Source organism: Mobula birostris, chromosome 20, assembly GCF_030028105.1.
Source record: "Mobula birostris isolate sMobBir1 chromosome 20, sMobBir1.hap1, whole genome shotgun sequence".
NCBI classification, from domain to species: domain Eukaryota; kingdom Metazoa; phylum Chordata; class Chondrichthyes; order Myliobatiformes; family Myliobatidae; genus Mobula; species Mobula birostris.
Window position 1 is genome coordinate 36426152 of NC_092389.1, and position 15913 is coordinate 36442064.

General features: G+C 46.9%; 1 protein-coding gene and 1 pseudogene across 1 annotated transcript in view; both read left to right on the forward strand.

Moving 5' to 3' along the window:
* Window positions 1–8719, forward strand: part of LOC140184952 (baculoviral IAP repeat-containing protein 5.1-like) — a 31798-nt gene extending 23079 nt beyond the window's left edge. Inside the window, exon 4 of the mRNA XM_072238197.1 lies at window positions 8495–8719. Coding sequence (XP_072094298.1) covers window positions 8495–8719 — 225 coding nt within the window. The remainder of the gene's footprint in view (window positions 1–8494) is intronic.
* A 1689-nt stretch (window positions 8720–10408) lies between these two features.
* Window positions 10409–15153, forward strand: LOC140184953 (uncharacterized; annotated as a pseudogene).
* Window positions 15154–15913: the final 760 nt, after the last annotated feature.

The following is a 15913-nucleotide window of genomic DNA, read 5'->3' on the forward strand; positions in this document are numbered from 1 at the left end:
CGATATAACTATGATCTGAGCAATGGGATCAACATGCACGAAACAGCTCACCCTAACGCCTTCGCCATCATTTTGGGAGATTTTAACAGGGCCAGTCTGAAAAAATCACTAAGCAATTTCCATCAACAGATGACTTGCAGTACCAGAGGAAACAACACACTGGACCATTGCTACACCACCATCAAGAATGCCTACCGTGCTATTCCACGCCCTCACTTCGGGAAGTCTGATCACCAAACTGTACGTCCACTCCCTGAGTATAGGCAGAGACTGAAGACTGCAGCACCAGCAGTGAGGACCAAGAAGGTATGGACAGGCGAAGCTTTGAATCGGTGGACTGGACTGTATTCAGGGATTCAGCTTTCAATCTGGATGAGTATGCTGCAGTTGTTACTGACTTCATTAAAACCTGTGTGGATGAGTGTGTGCCTACAAAGACTTACTGTACATTCCCAAACCAAAAGCCGTAGATGAACCAGGGGGTACATCGTCTGCTGAAGGCTAGATCTGTGGCATTCAAATCTGGCAACCAGAAAACCAGGTATGATTTGGGGAGGGCTATTTCATGGGTGAAGAGACAATTTTGAACAAGGTTGGAGGTGATATCAGATGCACAACAACTCTGGCAGGGACTGTAAGACATTACTTCCTACAAAGTGAAACCCAATAGCACTAATGGCAGTGATGCTTCACTGCCAGATGAACTCAACGCCTTCTATGCACACTTTGAAAGGGAGAACACAACTACAGCTGTGAAGATCCCTGCTGCACCTGAGGACCCTGTGATCTCCATTTCAGAGGCCGATGTTAGACTGTCTTTAAAGAGAGTGAACCCTCTCAAGGCAGAAGATCTCGATGGAGTACCTGGTTGAAGCGCACCTCCAATAACTCCAAAAGACTGAGGTTTGGTAAAATACTGAAAGGCTTTTATTCGCTGTACAATACGACCTCCATGGTGAGTGTCTGCCCCTGGACTGAGGGGGAGGGGAAAGGCGAAACACCTTTATACAGGAAAGTGTGGGAGGAGCCACAGGGGCAGTCAGCAGAGGGGTGTGTCCAGACAGCTAACCCAGTTCAACATATATATGGTTTACCACATTCACCCCTCCATTTTTTAAAAAAAGAGTCCCGCGGGGTGAAGTGACTGACAATATTTTCAAGAAGTATATTTACAGGTTAAGTCTATCAGGCGGTCGAGTCCGTCGCTGTGATCTACGTAGCACCAGTGGTGATTGCATCGGCGACGGCGGTTGTGCTGGCTCCGGCCTGACTTGAGGTTTCAGCACGTTAGGCGTCGGTAATCCCTCGTGTGTATCTGTCGTGCCCGGTATGGGAGTGTCGTGTGGTGTCTATGTACAGTTTGGAGTGCGTGGTGTCTCGTGGGTATATATATTGGCATTGGTGGACGTGCATAACAGGGAGCGGATGGAGTGGAGTGCCTCGGGAAGGACCTCCTGCCAGCGGGATACCGGCAGTCCCTTTGACCTGAGGGCTAAGAGTGTGACTTTCCACACCGTGCCATTCTCCTTCTCTACCTGTCCATTCCCCCAGGGATTATAGCTCGTGGTCCTACTAGTTGCAATTCCCCTAACCAGTAGGTATTGGCGCAGCTCGTCACTCATAAACGAGGACCCTCTGTCACTGTGGATATAGCATGGGTATCCGAACAGAGTGAAGAGCTTGCGCAGGGCTTTTATAACTGACATGGTAGTGGTGTCGGGGCAGGGGATGGCGAAGGGGAACCGCGAGTATTCGTCAATTACGTTAAGAAAGTACACATTGCGGTTGATGGAGGGAAGGGGGCCCTTAAAGTCAACACTCAGTCGCTCAAAGGGACGGGTAGCCTTGATGAGTTGTGCCTTTTCGGGTCGGTAGAAGTGCGGTTTGCACTCTGCGCAGACTTGGCAGTCCCTGGTCATCATCCTGATCTCCTCAAGGGAGTAAGGCAGGTTCCGGGCTTTCACGAAGTGGAAAAGCCGGGTGACCCCCGGGTGGCAAAGATCTACATGTAGGGCGTATAGCCGGTCGATCTGCGCGCTGGCACATGTTCCCCGGGATAGGGCATCGGAGGGCTCATTGAGCTTCCCAGGCCTGTACATGATGTCATAGTTGTAGGTGGAGAGTTCGATTCTCCACCTCAGAATTTTATCATTTTTGATTTTACCCCGCTGTTGGTTATTAAACATGAATGCGACTGAGCGCTGGTCAGTTAGCAGGGTGAACCTTTTTGCCAGTGAGATAGTGCCTCCAGTGCCTAATAGCTTCCACTATGGCCTGGGCCTCTTTCTCCACTGCGGAGTGCCGAATTTCAGGGCCTTGAAGGGTACGGGAGAAGAACGCCACTGGTCTTCCTGCCTGGTTGAGGGTAGCAGCCAGCGCAAAGTCAGAGGCATCACTCTCTACTTGGAAGGGAATGGACTCATCCACCGCATGCATTGCTGCTTTGGCAATGTCCCCTTTTATGTGGTTGAAGGCCGCGTGGGCCTTGGCTGAGAGGGGGAATGTGGTGGACTTGACCAGGGGGCGGGCCTTGTCTGCGTAGTTAGAGACCCATTGGGCGTAATATGAAAAGAAGCCCAGGCACCTTTTGAGGGCTCTGAGGGTGTTGGGAAGAGGGAGTTCATACGGTCGGGGTCAGGGCCAATGACTCCATTCTCCACGACACACCCAAGGATAGCAAGTCAGGTGGTCCCGAATACACACTTGTCCTTGTTATAGGTGAGATTGAAGGCTTTGGCCGCTTGGAGAAATTTTTGGAGGTTATTGTCGTGATCCTGCCAGTCGTGACCGCAGATGGTGATGTTATCCAGATATGGGAGCGTGGCCTTCAGTTGGCACTGGTCCACCATCCGGTCCATTGCCCTCTGGAAGACAGATAAACCATTCGTAACACCGAAGGGGACGCGCAGGAATTGATAAAGCCTGCCGTCCGCCTCGAAAGCAATGTAAGGGCGGTCCTCCCGGCGGATGGGGAGCTGATGGTAAGCGGATTTTAGGTCTATGGTCAAGTACACCTTGTACTGTGCTATCTGATTGACCATATCCGCGATGCGGGGTAGAGGGTACGCGTCGAGCTGCGTGAACCTATTGATGGTCTGGCTATAGTCCACGACCATCCTATTCTTCTCCCCGTTCTGAACAACGACCACCTGCGCCCTCCAAGGACTTGTGCTTGTCTCAATGACCCCCTCCTTGAGCAGCCGCTGCACCTCCGACTTAATGAAGGCTCTGTCCCCCGCGCTGTACCTCCTGCTTTTAGTTGCCACAGGTTTACAGTCGGGGGTCACGTTGGCGAACAGCGGTGGGGGAGGGATCTTGAGGGTGGAGAGGCCGCAAGTGGCGTTGGTGGTGTGGCAGTTGGCATGGTGTTGGGTGGGATGTACGGGTCGGTGTGTGTGTTGTCAGTAGCAGGGTACGTGACGTATCCTTACAAAACTGGGGATTTACGACGGTAATTGGTGGGAGGGGCCCATCATACTTCATTGTCACGCTTTTCAGGTTGCTCTGGAAGCCGAGCCCCAATAGCACAGGGGCACACAGTTGAGGCATGACCAGTAACGTAAAGTCTCGATATTCTGTGCCCTGCACCACCAGCGTCGCTACACAACCCCCCCGCCCCCCGGATGTCTGTTGTATGCGACCCGGAAGCCATGGTGACCCTCTGACTTTACCGGCCGTATCATGAGTCCGCAATGCTGCACCGTGGCCGGGTGGATAAAGCTCTCCGTGCTGCCCGTGTCAAACAGGCAGCTTGTCCTGCGCCCCTCCACCAGGATGTCCATCATTGACCTTGCGAGCTGGTGGGGAGCGCTTTGGTCGAGGGTCACGGAGGCCAGGGTTGAGTCGCTGTCTTGGTCCGGCGCAGTGGGGTGACCCGTGAACACCTGTTGGTCGTAGGCGGTGGGAGGGGGCGCCGACTAAGATGTCCGCCCCCATGTCTCGCATGTGGTGGCAGCGTGCAGGGAAGATGGCGGCAGGCAAGATGGCGGCCCCCCATGTCTCGCACGCGGCACTGCTCGATCCCGCTCGCGGTTTGGACTTAAAGACCTTGGCGACGTGGCCCTTCCTTCCGTAGCTGGAGCGGGTAGCTTGTTGGGCCGCGGAGCGTTTCCGGGGGTACTTCTCCAGTCCTCAGAGGTAGCTCTTAGCGGACTCGCGACTGGCAGCAGTCGAGGTCGATTCGTTGGCAGGTTGCGTGGACTTGCGACTGGCGGCAGCCGAGGTCGATTCGCTAGTGGGTTGCGGGGTCTGCGGCGCCCACTAGGCCATCGGGGGATCGTGTGCCTGGAGAGCCTCGGAGTTATGCAGAGCAGCCTCCAACGTGTCGGCCAGCTCGATCGCCAAACGAGCAGCCTCCAACGTGTCGGGTCTCAGAGCATGTTCCATGCTTTAAAATGTACAGCGAATAAAATTGAAGCACCTTCAATAACTCCAAGAGACTGAAGTTGGGTAAAATACTGAAAGGCTTTTATCCGCTCTACAATACGACCTCCATGGTGAGTGTCTGCCCCTGGACTGAGGGGGAGGGGCAAGGCGAAACACCTTTATATAGGATCTATGGGAGGAGCCACAGGGGCAGTCAGCAGAGGGGCATGTCCAGACAGTTAACCCAGTTACGACATATATATGGTTTACCACACTGGTAAGGATATTTTCAACCTCTCACTGCTACGGGCAGAAGTTCTAACTTGCTTCAAAAAGGCAACAATTATCCCAGTGCCTAAGAAGAATAACGTGGACTGCCTTAATGACTATCACCCGGTAGCACTCACATCGACAGTGATGAAATGCTTTGAGAGGTTGGTTATGACCAGACTGAACTCCTGTCTCAGCAAGGACCTGGACCCGTTGCAATTTGCCTATCTCCACAATTGGTCAACAGCAGACGCAATCTCAATGGCTCTCCACAGGGCTTTAGACCACTGAGAAAACACAAACACCTACTGTATGTCAGGATGCTGTTCATCGACTTTAGCTCAGAATTTAATACCATCATTCCAACAATCCTCAATGAGAAGTTGCAGAACCTGGGCCTCTGTACCTCCCTCTGCAATTGGATCCTCAGCTTCCTAACTGGAAGACCACAGTCTGTGTGTTTTGGGGATAATATCTCCTCCTCACTGACGGTCAACACTGGCGCACCTCAGGGGTGTGTGCTTAGCCCACTGCTCTACTCTCTGTATACACATAACTGTGTTGTCTGGGCACAGCTCAAATACCATCTATAAATTTGCTGACGACACAACCATTGTTGGTAGAATCTCAGGTGGTGACGAGAGGGCATACAGGAGTGAGATATGCCAACTAGTGGAATGGTGCCGCAGCAACAACCTGGCACTCAACGTCAGTAAGACAAAAGAGCTGATTGTGGACTTCAGGAAGGGTAAGATGAAGGAACACATACCAATCCTCATAGAGGGATCAGAAGTGGAGAGAGTGAGTAGTTTCAAGTTCCTGGGTGTCAAGATCTCTGAGGAACGAACCTGGTCCCAACATATTGATGTAGTCATAAAAAAGGCAAGACAGCAGCTATACTTTATTCAGAGTTTGAAGAGATTTGGCATGTCAACAAATACACTCAAAACCCTCTATAACTGTACCGTGGAGAGCATTCTAACAGGCTGCATCACTGTCTGGTATGGGGGGGCTACTGCACAGGACTGAAAGAAGCTGCAGAAGGTTACAAGTCTAGTCAGCTCCATCTTGGGCACTAGCCTACAAAGTACCCAGGACATCTTTAGGGAGTGATCATAAGACCATAAGACAAAGGAGCAGAAGTAGGCCATTCGGCCCATCGAGTCTGCTCTGCCATTTTATCATGAGCTGATCCATTTTATCCTATTTAGTCCCACTGCCCCACCTTCTCACCATAACCTTTGATGCCCTGGCTACTCAGATACCTATCAATCTCTGCCTTAAATACACCCAATGACTTGGTCTCCACTGCTGCCCGTGGCAACAAATTCCATAGATTCACCACCCTCTGACTAAAAAATTTCTTCGCATTTCTGTTCTGAAAGGGCGCCCTTCAATCCTTAAGTCATGCCCTCTCGTACTAGACTCCCCCATCATGGGAAACAACTTTGCCACATCCACTCTGTCCATGCCTTTTAACATTCGAAATATTTCTATGAGGTCTCCCCTCATTCTTCTAAACTCCAAGGAATACAGTCCAAGAGCGGACAAACGTTCCTCATATGTTAACCCTCTCATTCCCGGAATCATTCTAGTGAATCTTCTCTGTACCCTCTCCAACGTCAGCACATCCTTTCTTAAATAAGGAGACCAAAACTGCCCACAGTACTCCAAGTGAGGTCTCACCAGCACCTTATAGAGCCTCAACATCACATCCCTGCTCCTATACTCTATTCCTCTAGAAATGAATGCCAACATTGCATTCGCCTTCTTCACTACTGACTCAACCTGGAGGTTAACTTTAAGGGAATCCTGTACGAGGACTCCCAAGTCCCATTGCATCACAGAACTTTGAATTCTTTCCCCATTTAAATAATAGTCTGCCCATTTATTTTTTCTGCCAAAGTGCATAACCATACACTTTCCAACATTGTACTTCATTTGCCACTTCTTTACCCATTCTTCCAATCTGTCCAAGACTCTCTGCAGACTCTCTGTTTCCTCAGCACTACCAGCCCCTCCATCTATCTTTGTATCATTGGCAAACTTAGCCACAAAGCCATCTATTCCATAATCCAAATCGTTGATGTAGAATGTAAAAAGAAGCAACCCCAACACGGACCCCTGTGGAACACCACTGGTAACCGGCAGCCAACCAGAATGGGATCCCTTTATTCCCACTCTCTGTTTCCTGCCAATCAGCCAATGCTCTATCCACATATGTAACTTTCCTGTAATTCCATGGGCTCTTATCTTGTTAATCTCATGTGTGGCACCTTGTCAAAGGCCTTCTGAAAATCCAAATATACAACATCCACTGCATCTCCCTCATCTAGCCTACTTGTAATTTCCTCAGAAAATTGTAATAGGTTTGTCAGGCAGGATTTTCCTTTACGGAATCCATGCTGAGTTCTGCCCATCTTGTCATCTGCCTCCAAGTACTCTGTAACCTCATCCTTGACAATCGGCTCCAACAACTTCCCAACCACCGATGTCAAGCTAACAGGTCTAATTTCCTTTTTGCTTCCTTGCCCCCTTCTTAAATAGCGGAGTGACATTTGCAATCTTCCAGTTCTCCAGAACCATGCCAGGATCTATTGACTTTTGAAAGTTCATCGCTAATGCCTCTGCAATCTCCACAGCTACTTCCTTCAGAACACGGAGGTGCATTCCATCTGGTCCGGGAGGTTTATCTACCTTTAGACTACTCAGCTTCCTGAGTACTTCCTCTGTCGTAATGGTGACTGCGCACACTTTTCTTCCCTGCCACCCTGGAGTGTCTGGTATACTGCTGATGTCTTCCTCAGTGAAGACTGATGCAAAATACTCGTTCAGTTCCTCCACCATCTCCTTATCTCCCATTACAATTTCTCCAGTGTCATTTTCTATCGGTCCTATACCTACTCTCACCTGTCTTTTACTCTTTATATACTTGAAAAAGCTTTTAGTATCCTCTTTGATATTATTTGCTAGCTTCCTTTCATAGTTCATCTTTTCCCTCTTAATGACCTTCTTAGTTTCCTTTTGTAAGCTTTTAAAAACTTCCCAATCCTCTGTCTTCCCACTAATTTTTGCTTCCTTGTAAGCCCTCTCCTTTGCTTTAACTTTGGCTTTGATTTCTCTTGTCAACCACGGTTGCATCCTTTTTCCATTTGAAAATTTCTTCTTTCTTGGAATATACCTGTCTTGCACCTTCCTCTCTTCTCGCATAAACTCCAGCCCCTGCTGCTCTGCCGTCCTTCCCACCAGTGTCCCTTTCCAGTCAACTTTGGCCAGTTCCTTTCTCATGCCACTGTAATTTCCTTTACTTCACTGAAGTACCGACACATCAGATTTCGGCTTCTCTTTTTCAAATTTCACAGTGAACTCAATCATGTTATGATCACTGCCTCCTAAGGGTTCCTTCACCTCAATCTCTCTAATCAACTCTGGTTCATTACACAATACCCAATCCAGTACAGCCAATCCCCTAGTGGGCTCAACAACAATTTACTTGTTTATTATTTTTTTTCTCTCTCTGCTAGGTTATGTATTGCATTGAACTGCCGCTGCTAAGTTAACAAACTTCACGTCACATGCCAGTGATAATAAACCTGATTCTGATTCTGATATATGTCATGATATTCAACGTGGAGATTCATTTTCTAGCTGGCATTCACAGCAAATACAAGGAAAGAAAGACTGCGTCCAACAGGACAGATAAATAACTAGTGAAAAAGACACCAAACTATGCAAATACAAAAAGAAAGAAAAAACTGAATAATAATTATTATAATAATAATACTACAGAGGATTCCGGTTAGTTGGGCCACATCAGGACCAGTACGTTATTAGATTTGTTAATTTTATTCTCCTGAAGGTTCTTCCAGGAGTTGAGAATGGCGGGCAGTCTGAAATTCTTATTGTTTATTTTAAAGTACAGACAAACATACAAATACTATGGAAACTAAATAAAGAGCTGAGAAATGAAGCTAAGGTGAATGAAAAACAATCAGAAGCTGAAGATAAAAGAAAAGGAAAGAAGCAAAGATGTCGCTCTGAAAAATCCATCACCATGTGTCATCCATATGACAGAAATCCCTGAGAAAAGAATAAACCAATCAGTGCTGCACAATTACATCACATGGGCAGTGTGCGAATGTTCAGCCAATGAGAAATGAGAAAGGTGATAAACCATTAGTTTAACTGCTGTCAACTTTTAATGCCTGTAAGTAGGGACGACCCACCACAGACTGTGAAAAATACATGTGTTTGTTGAAAAGTACAAATCATTAAAATACAACTTCAGTCTTGGATTAGTTCATCTTATAAAAACACAGTGGTTTCCAACATAATTTTGGCCCAATTAAATGGCTGCCCCAATTCACCAGAGTTTCATGTCAATGGTTAAAAAGGCAAACTACCATTTAACTGAACAACAAATTGTGTATGTAAATGAAATACAGGACAGATTCGAACAGGGGTTTGGGACTCAGGGACGTCTACCTCACCGTGATGTCACAGAGCTGCAGGTAGTGAGGTAATGTTTGCTACAGACAGTGGCTCACACTCTCTCTAAATTCAGCAATCGAAACTCCAAATCGCACATTGTTCAGCATTCAAACTCGACTTACATCAGTCCGAGCCTGTCTTCCAGGTAATTGAGGTAAGGTGAGGGAGATGACGAGAACAGGGGTCAGTGTTGTATCAGAGTGTCATACAAACTCGACTTGAATCACTCTGAGCCTGCCTTCTAGGTAATTGAAGTAAGGTGAGGGAGATGGCGAGAGGAGGGTGTGGGTGTTGAGTGTTGTATCAGAGTGTCATACAAACTCGACTTGAATCACTCTGAGCCTGCCTTCCAGGTATTTGAGGTGAGGTGAGGGAGGTGGCCAGCAGAGGGGGTGGGGAATCAGAGTGTCACACAAACTTGACACAACCTGCCCTCCAGGTAAGTGAGGTAAGCTGAACACCTGAGGAATGGCAACTTAGGTAAGCGTGAGGTGATGCATTTTGGACAGGGTAGGATTTATGGAGTGAACCAGTGAATGGCAGGCCACTGACAAGTGTTGTACAACAGAGGGACATGGATGTTGAAGTGAAGGTGGCCACACAAGATGAAAAGGAGGTGAAGCAGGTGTTTATCATGCTGGCCTTCAGTCAGGGCACTGAGTTTCGAAGTAGCAACATGAAATTGCGTTTTTTCTGTCATTGGTGAGTCTGCATTTGGAGTTTACAGCTTTGGTCACGCTGTTTTTGCAGAAACATTGTCAAGCTGGAGAACGTGCAGAAGAGTTTTACAAGGATGCTATCTGATCCAGGGAGGCTCAGTGGAGGCCTATCAGGTGAGGCTGGATCTTTATTCCCTGGAGCACTGCAGAATGAGGGGTGACCATGAAAATTTATACAATATGAGGAGAATGGATATGGTGGACAGTCACATTTCTGAACCTGCGGTTGCAAAGTATTTTAAATAAAAATTGTGTCTATTGTCTAATGGAAAGGATGGGGAATTAGAAGTCAATAACTCAGTAAATATGGTTTCTTTCTTACTTTCTGTGTTTCGGTAGTAAACTAAACTTGGTGGTTTCTTATCCTCCAAATCTACTGGCTTCACAAACATAATTCAACGCAATGTCATTATATGATTCAGCACAATTCAGAATGACTGTGATCTCTCCACGTTTAGTCAGCCCCTTGCACCTAGACCCCACCCACTTAAGTGTAATGCTAACCACTATGTGACCCTGCCGTCCTATTCACTGGTGTTTCTGTTCTTCATCTCCCCTGATTAATGATCTGGTTTGTCTTCGTCTTTCTAGAACACAATCTCAAGGGATACAAAGACCTGGTTCCTGAATACACTGGCCTGCTTCCTCAGAGAAAGGATGACATTCAAGAAGGCCAGGTGGTAATTACAACAACGCAAAGAAGGAGGAACAAAAACTGGACGTAGAGATACCCCACCCATCACTCCAGACAGCCAAATAATGGACCTCAGTGAAAAGCTTTCCTCAGATGTAGTCAGCAGATCTGCATCAGACAAAAATGGTTCAAAGTTCGATGAAGTTAAGGATGATGAACAACCACCGGAAAGGAACAATTCAACTCAAAGATCCAAGATCTCTGTAATTCAACAAACCCCTCGCATTCTTTCTCCTAGTTCAAAACCTCACCTTCCAACAAACTCCCTCTGCCCATGAATGGACATCCTAGCCATGCCCAGGGCTTGGTCTCCTACCGGATGTATTCACCGAGAGGCCACCTCCTGTGTCAATACATGTATACATACAGCACTCTGTCTCCTCACTATACCAGACATGCATTGCCTAAGTATTCACCTGGATTCAATGGCCTTCATCTGCTCGGCAGCCCAGCCACTTTGAACAACCTCAGCCTGTTTGGCAAGATGCCTCCAGTTTGTGGTGGCTGGGATTTCCAAAGCCATGATGAGTCCGACTGTGTTGCCGTCATGCTGCTCCAGAGGAAAGGCAAACGGATCACGTTTCAGAGCAGCCAAAAGACATTCCTATCCCTGCTCCCACCAGAGCCTCCTCGCCCATGGCTCCAGGGGTGGGCCTGAAGGAGATGCCCCTCACCCAGCCGTCATCTTCAGGTACCTCAATAAACTCAGAACCACCAATGCATCTGAAAGCTGACTCATGTGCTCCAGGGAGTGAAGAGGCGATGAATCTGAGCAAACCAAAGACCTCTTCTGCAGATCTCCCTGGTTTTCAGTCACTTCGTTACCCACTGAAAAAACAGAATGGGAAGATCAAATACAAGTGCAACGTGTGTTCGAAGCGCTTTGGTCATCTATCTGACCTTAAAGTACGTATTTTTCTACTTGTAGGAACTTGCAGAGGCTTGCACTCTCAGCTGGGGCTACTCTTTGCATTGGGACTCCCATCTGCTTCCTCACTGGTGACAGGGGTGGGACATGCAGAAGCACATAACTACTTGTGTGAAGGGCGTTGTTCCCGCCTTCCCTCCTCCAAGAAAGGGAGTATTTGTGGCAGATACACTTGAATGCCCTCAGAAACTGTGGGGATTTCCGACCGATATTTAAAACAGGTCGACTGATCATTGGTGAAGTAAACTGTCCAAAGTTCATTTGAGGTTTGACAGGATAGAGAGGGATTGATGACTTGGAACAAGAGAGCACTTTCAAAGTAAGGGGTTGCTAGTCTGGTGAAATGAGATTTCTTCCCCCAAAATACTGAATTTTTGGACTTGCCTATTGGCTGGGTTTGTGGCGTCTCAGTCACCTACCATATTGAAGTAAGTAGTTGAATAATTGGTGCTTAGCTGTTGGAGAATGAAGGGGAAAGGGGTTAACACCTTTCGGTATTCAAAGGCGACAGCGACCCAGATTCAATTCCTGCCACTGTCTGTAAGGAGTTTGTACATATCCCCCGTAACAGCATGGGCTTCCTCTGGGGACTCCAGTTTCCTCGCACAATCCAAAGACACACTGGTCTTTGGTCAGCTAATTGGTCATTGTAAATTGTCCCATGCTCAGGCTAGGATTGAATTGGGGGAATGCTGGATGGTGCAGCTCGAAAGGCTGGAAGACCTACTCCGTGCGGATTGCTATGAAGTGATTGAATGATGTACAGGCACAAAGGGTTGCTGGCTGGTGGCGTAGTGGCATCAGCGATGGACTTCGGAGCGAAGGCTCCCGAGTTCAAATCCAGCCGGCTCCCTTGCACGCTTTCCATCCGAGCTGGGTTTAACGTCGAGCAAGCAACTCGGCCTCGTAAAAATAAGAAAGCCTGCGAAAAAAACGCTGTCATGATGACGTCCCTATAACTCCACTCTGAGTTAAGGGCTTTCTTCTTTCTTCACAGGTACAAAGGGTAGAAATGCAAGCTCTTGCATTTGTTTATGTTCTCCCATAAATTGTTGTGACCAGGTTGCTGGTAACTCAGAATATAAATGACAAAATACTAAATACTGTTATGTTTTGTAAATTCAAAACATTGAAACGAATTGAAAGGCAAACAAGGGAGCTGGGAGATAACTCATGTGTGTTTGCTTTTACTTTAAGCGAGAATCACACGTTTGGTGTGCTGGCATGATGCCAATCATGCCCTTTTACATACAACCCAGAATTAATTATTCAAACAACAAGGGATGCTTAATCAAACAATATAATTCCAGTAGCACACAAGCATTTTCTGAAATAATAAACTCAGAACTGTAACCTGAGGAGAAAGTTGTGGAAATACTCTGAGGGTCAAGCAGAGGAGAGAGAAGCAAAGTTAAGGGTTCAGCTCACTGATGTATCAGAAGAGACAATGGTTACAGACACAGAGGAACGATGGGCAATTGGTCTGTGACCCTGCTCAAACCAAATCAGACAACATGACACAGGATGGGATCTCAGGGTAATCTAAAACACTGAGTTTAATTTGATGCTGAATTATTTGGTGTGTTTCAATAAAACTATGAGTGAAGTTGCTCTATATTTAACCCAACATGCTTGTATAACCAAATCAATGATCTCATCATTATTGGTCAGGATTTGGTGTTGGTACGCTTGTTCAAACAGTTCGCAGATAAATAAAAGTTAGTTTTCAAAAACCTAAAATCTGCGAAAGTGGCCATACACTTTTGTGTTACCTCGAGTCACAGAGCACTACAGAACTGAAAGAAGCTCTTCGGCCTATCTTGTGTGTGTGAGACGTAAAGGAAATTTTAAATGAATGACTGAACTACTATTAAACTGGTGTAGCTATTACTAATGCAACTTTGATGGAACATAGGACCCAGCCTCCAGCAGACTATGATCTAACTCCATTCCTTTCCTTGCAGATGCATTTGAAGATCCACACTGGAGAGAGACCTTTTTCCTGCCACACTTGCAGTAAGACATTCACACAACAGGCCTATCTTCAGAAACATTACCTTGTACATACTGGGGAAAAGCCTCACCAGTGTCAGGTAAGAGAGTGCATGCAAGGAAACTTGGGAAATAAACTGAGGTGATTAAAAGAGAGTCAGCCATGGTTCCTGACATTAATTGTGAAAAGCAGCACAGACAATATTGACACACCCCACAGTTGAATACCATCACTGCTTTCACAGGTGGGGTGACTTTGACAAACCTCTATGGATATGCAGTGGGGAGTATATTGACTGGCTGCATCTCATTCTGGTGTGCAAACACCAATGCCCTTGAACAGAAAATCCCACAGAAAGAAATGGATGCAGCCCAGCCCATCACAGATAAAGCCCTTCTAACTATTGAGCACATCGACATGAAACACTGTTGCAGGAAAGCAGCACCATCATCAGGGACACTCCAACTGAAGGGAGAGTGGAAATTTGTCCTTCTGCTTCTGATAGGCTGCCTTGTAGTGATCCAGACAAAACTAGTCAGAGCCTAACTGGCCATACTTATTGAGTCCAGTCTGGCACCAGTGCAGACAGGACCTCTGAATTTTTCCAATGAACTGATCCTGAGATTTTACAAACAGGCTCTGACGGGCCAAGGCCAATGTCATGGGTTCCATCAATTGGAACCTGGGTGCTCAGGCAGAGAGCTCACCTGGCCTTCACACCTGGAATATTTTACAAATTACTGACAAATCTGCATCAAACCCAGAGTTCTCTGGTGTACTATTAGATTGTTCACATGACATGCTTCTTCTGTGCAGAACTGTCTTGGTTGGCACTTCTCACTATGGAGACCCCCAAAGGGCTGGTTCAGTTGAATGAGGCTTCAGATCATAGATGGCATCTGAAGAGCCCGCGGCTCATTCAGGAAAGCAGAACGGATGGGGGTGGCGGTGGTTGTGAGGAAAGGAAAGAATGTTAATGAAATACAGGCCATAACATACAACATTTAGAGAAAAAGTAGAGTAGGATTGCGTAACATAGACATTTGCCTCTGTTTTAACCCACATACCCCATGAGACAGGAATGAAACTCATTTTAATGTGGCACAGTTTTGCTTTTCTTCCAATGCTTGACTTATCTTTCCTTGTTTTGCTCGGGCAGGTGTGTCACAAACATTTCACTGGCACCAGTAACTTGAAGACCCACCTTCGCCTGCACATCGGAGAGCGGCCATACCACTGCAAGCAATGCTCAGCCAAGTTCACCGGGCTCGTTACCCTCAAGTTGCACGGGCATGTACACAACATAGAGCGGCCACACAAGTGTCACCTCTGCTCCAAGAGCTACAAACACCTATGCAGCCTGAAGAGGCACCAGAAGGGCTGCTGCCCCATGGCACCAGACTCCAAACGGACCAATGAGGATCATCCCAAGATCGACGATGAAATCGACATGAATGAAGAGGCAGAAAGATTGGACAAGGTTGCCCCAGTAACAGAGAAGGAGGAGGTAACCGAGGAAATTCCAATGCCTGGCCTTGATAAAGACCACAAAGAGGATCAATTCAGGGCAGAATACCACAAGAACAATGGAGGCAACCATCCATCCTCCTCCCTCCATGACAGGGACAAGACTTCCAACCACGATCCAGCAACCCTGGGACCCATCAGGGTCAAGCAAGAAGCCAGTCTATAATTGTACAATGATCATTATCATGTGTGGGACTCACATCGGATATGAGTTTGTTCTTCTTAGGTCCAGCTCTTATTTATTAAGAAACACAACATTCTCTTTTTTCAATAAAGTTCACAAAGGACAAAATCTTGACTGATATCTGCAGTGTCTGATGAGAAAATAGTTTAATTATTTAAAATTTCTTCTTGTCAATGGACATGATAAAGACCGATAGTTGTTAATGCTTGGCATCCGTGTCAGTGACGTTGTATTTTTCAGATTCTGCATGTTGATTGTGCAAAATTATGCAGAAACAATAGGTGTGATGTAGTGTTAGTGTGTTGGTGAGATCAAATGTTATATAAAGACAGGCAATTGAATCCAACCAGAAACTTATACGCATAAATTCCCAGAAGTTGAACTCTGGCTAGGAAGGGGACCTTTGGCAGTTAGGAATGAGGAGGATAACGATGAATTTCTGGGTCAGGGATCTCAGGGTTTACGATATAGTACTGTGCAGAAGTCTTAGGCACATATATACAGCAAGGGGGCACAAGACTATTCGTACAGTGCTGTATTTGACCACATGGAACAGAAAGTGAGGTTATAGATCTGGCGGGAACAAAGAATGTTGGGAATGGCGAAGGTGAAACACTGTGGGAGGGATGTGAGACAGGTGGCAGAGACGGAGTGCCAGGGCTGACGGCTGCAGGTGGTGTGGGTGCAGACACACCCAGCCCTGTGACATGGGGAAGGTGATTTGATTCCAAACAATTACAGA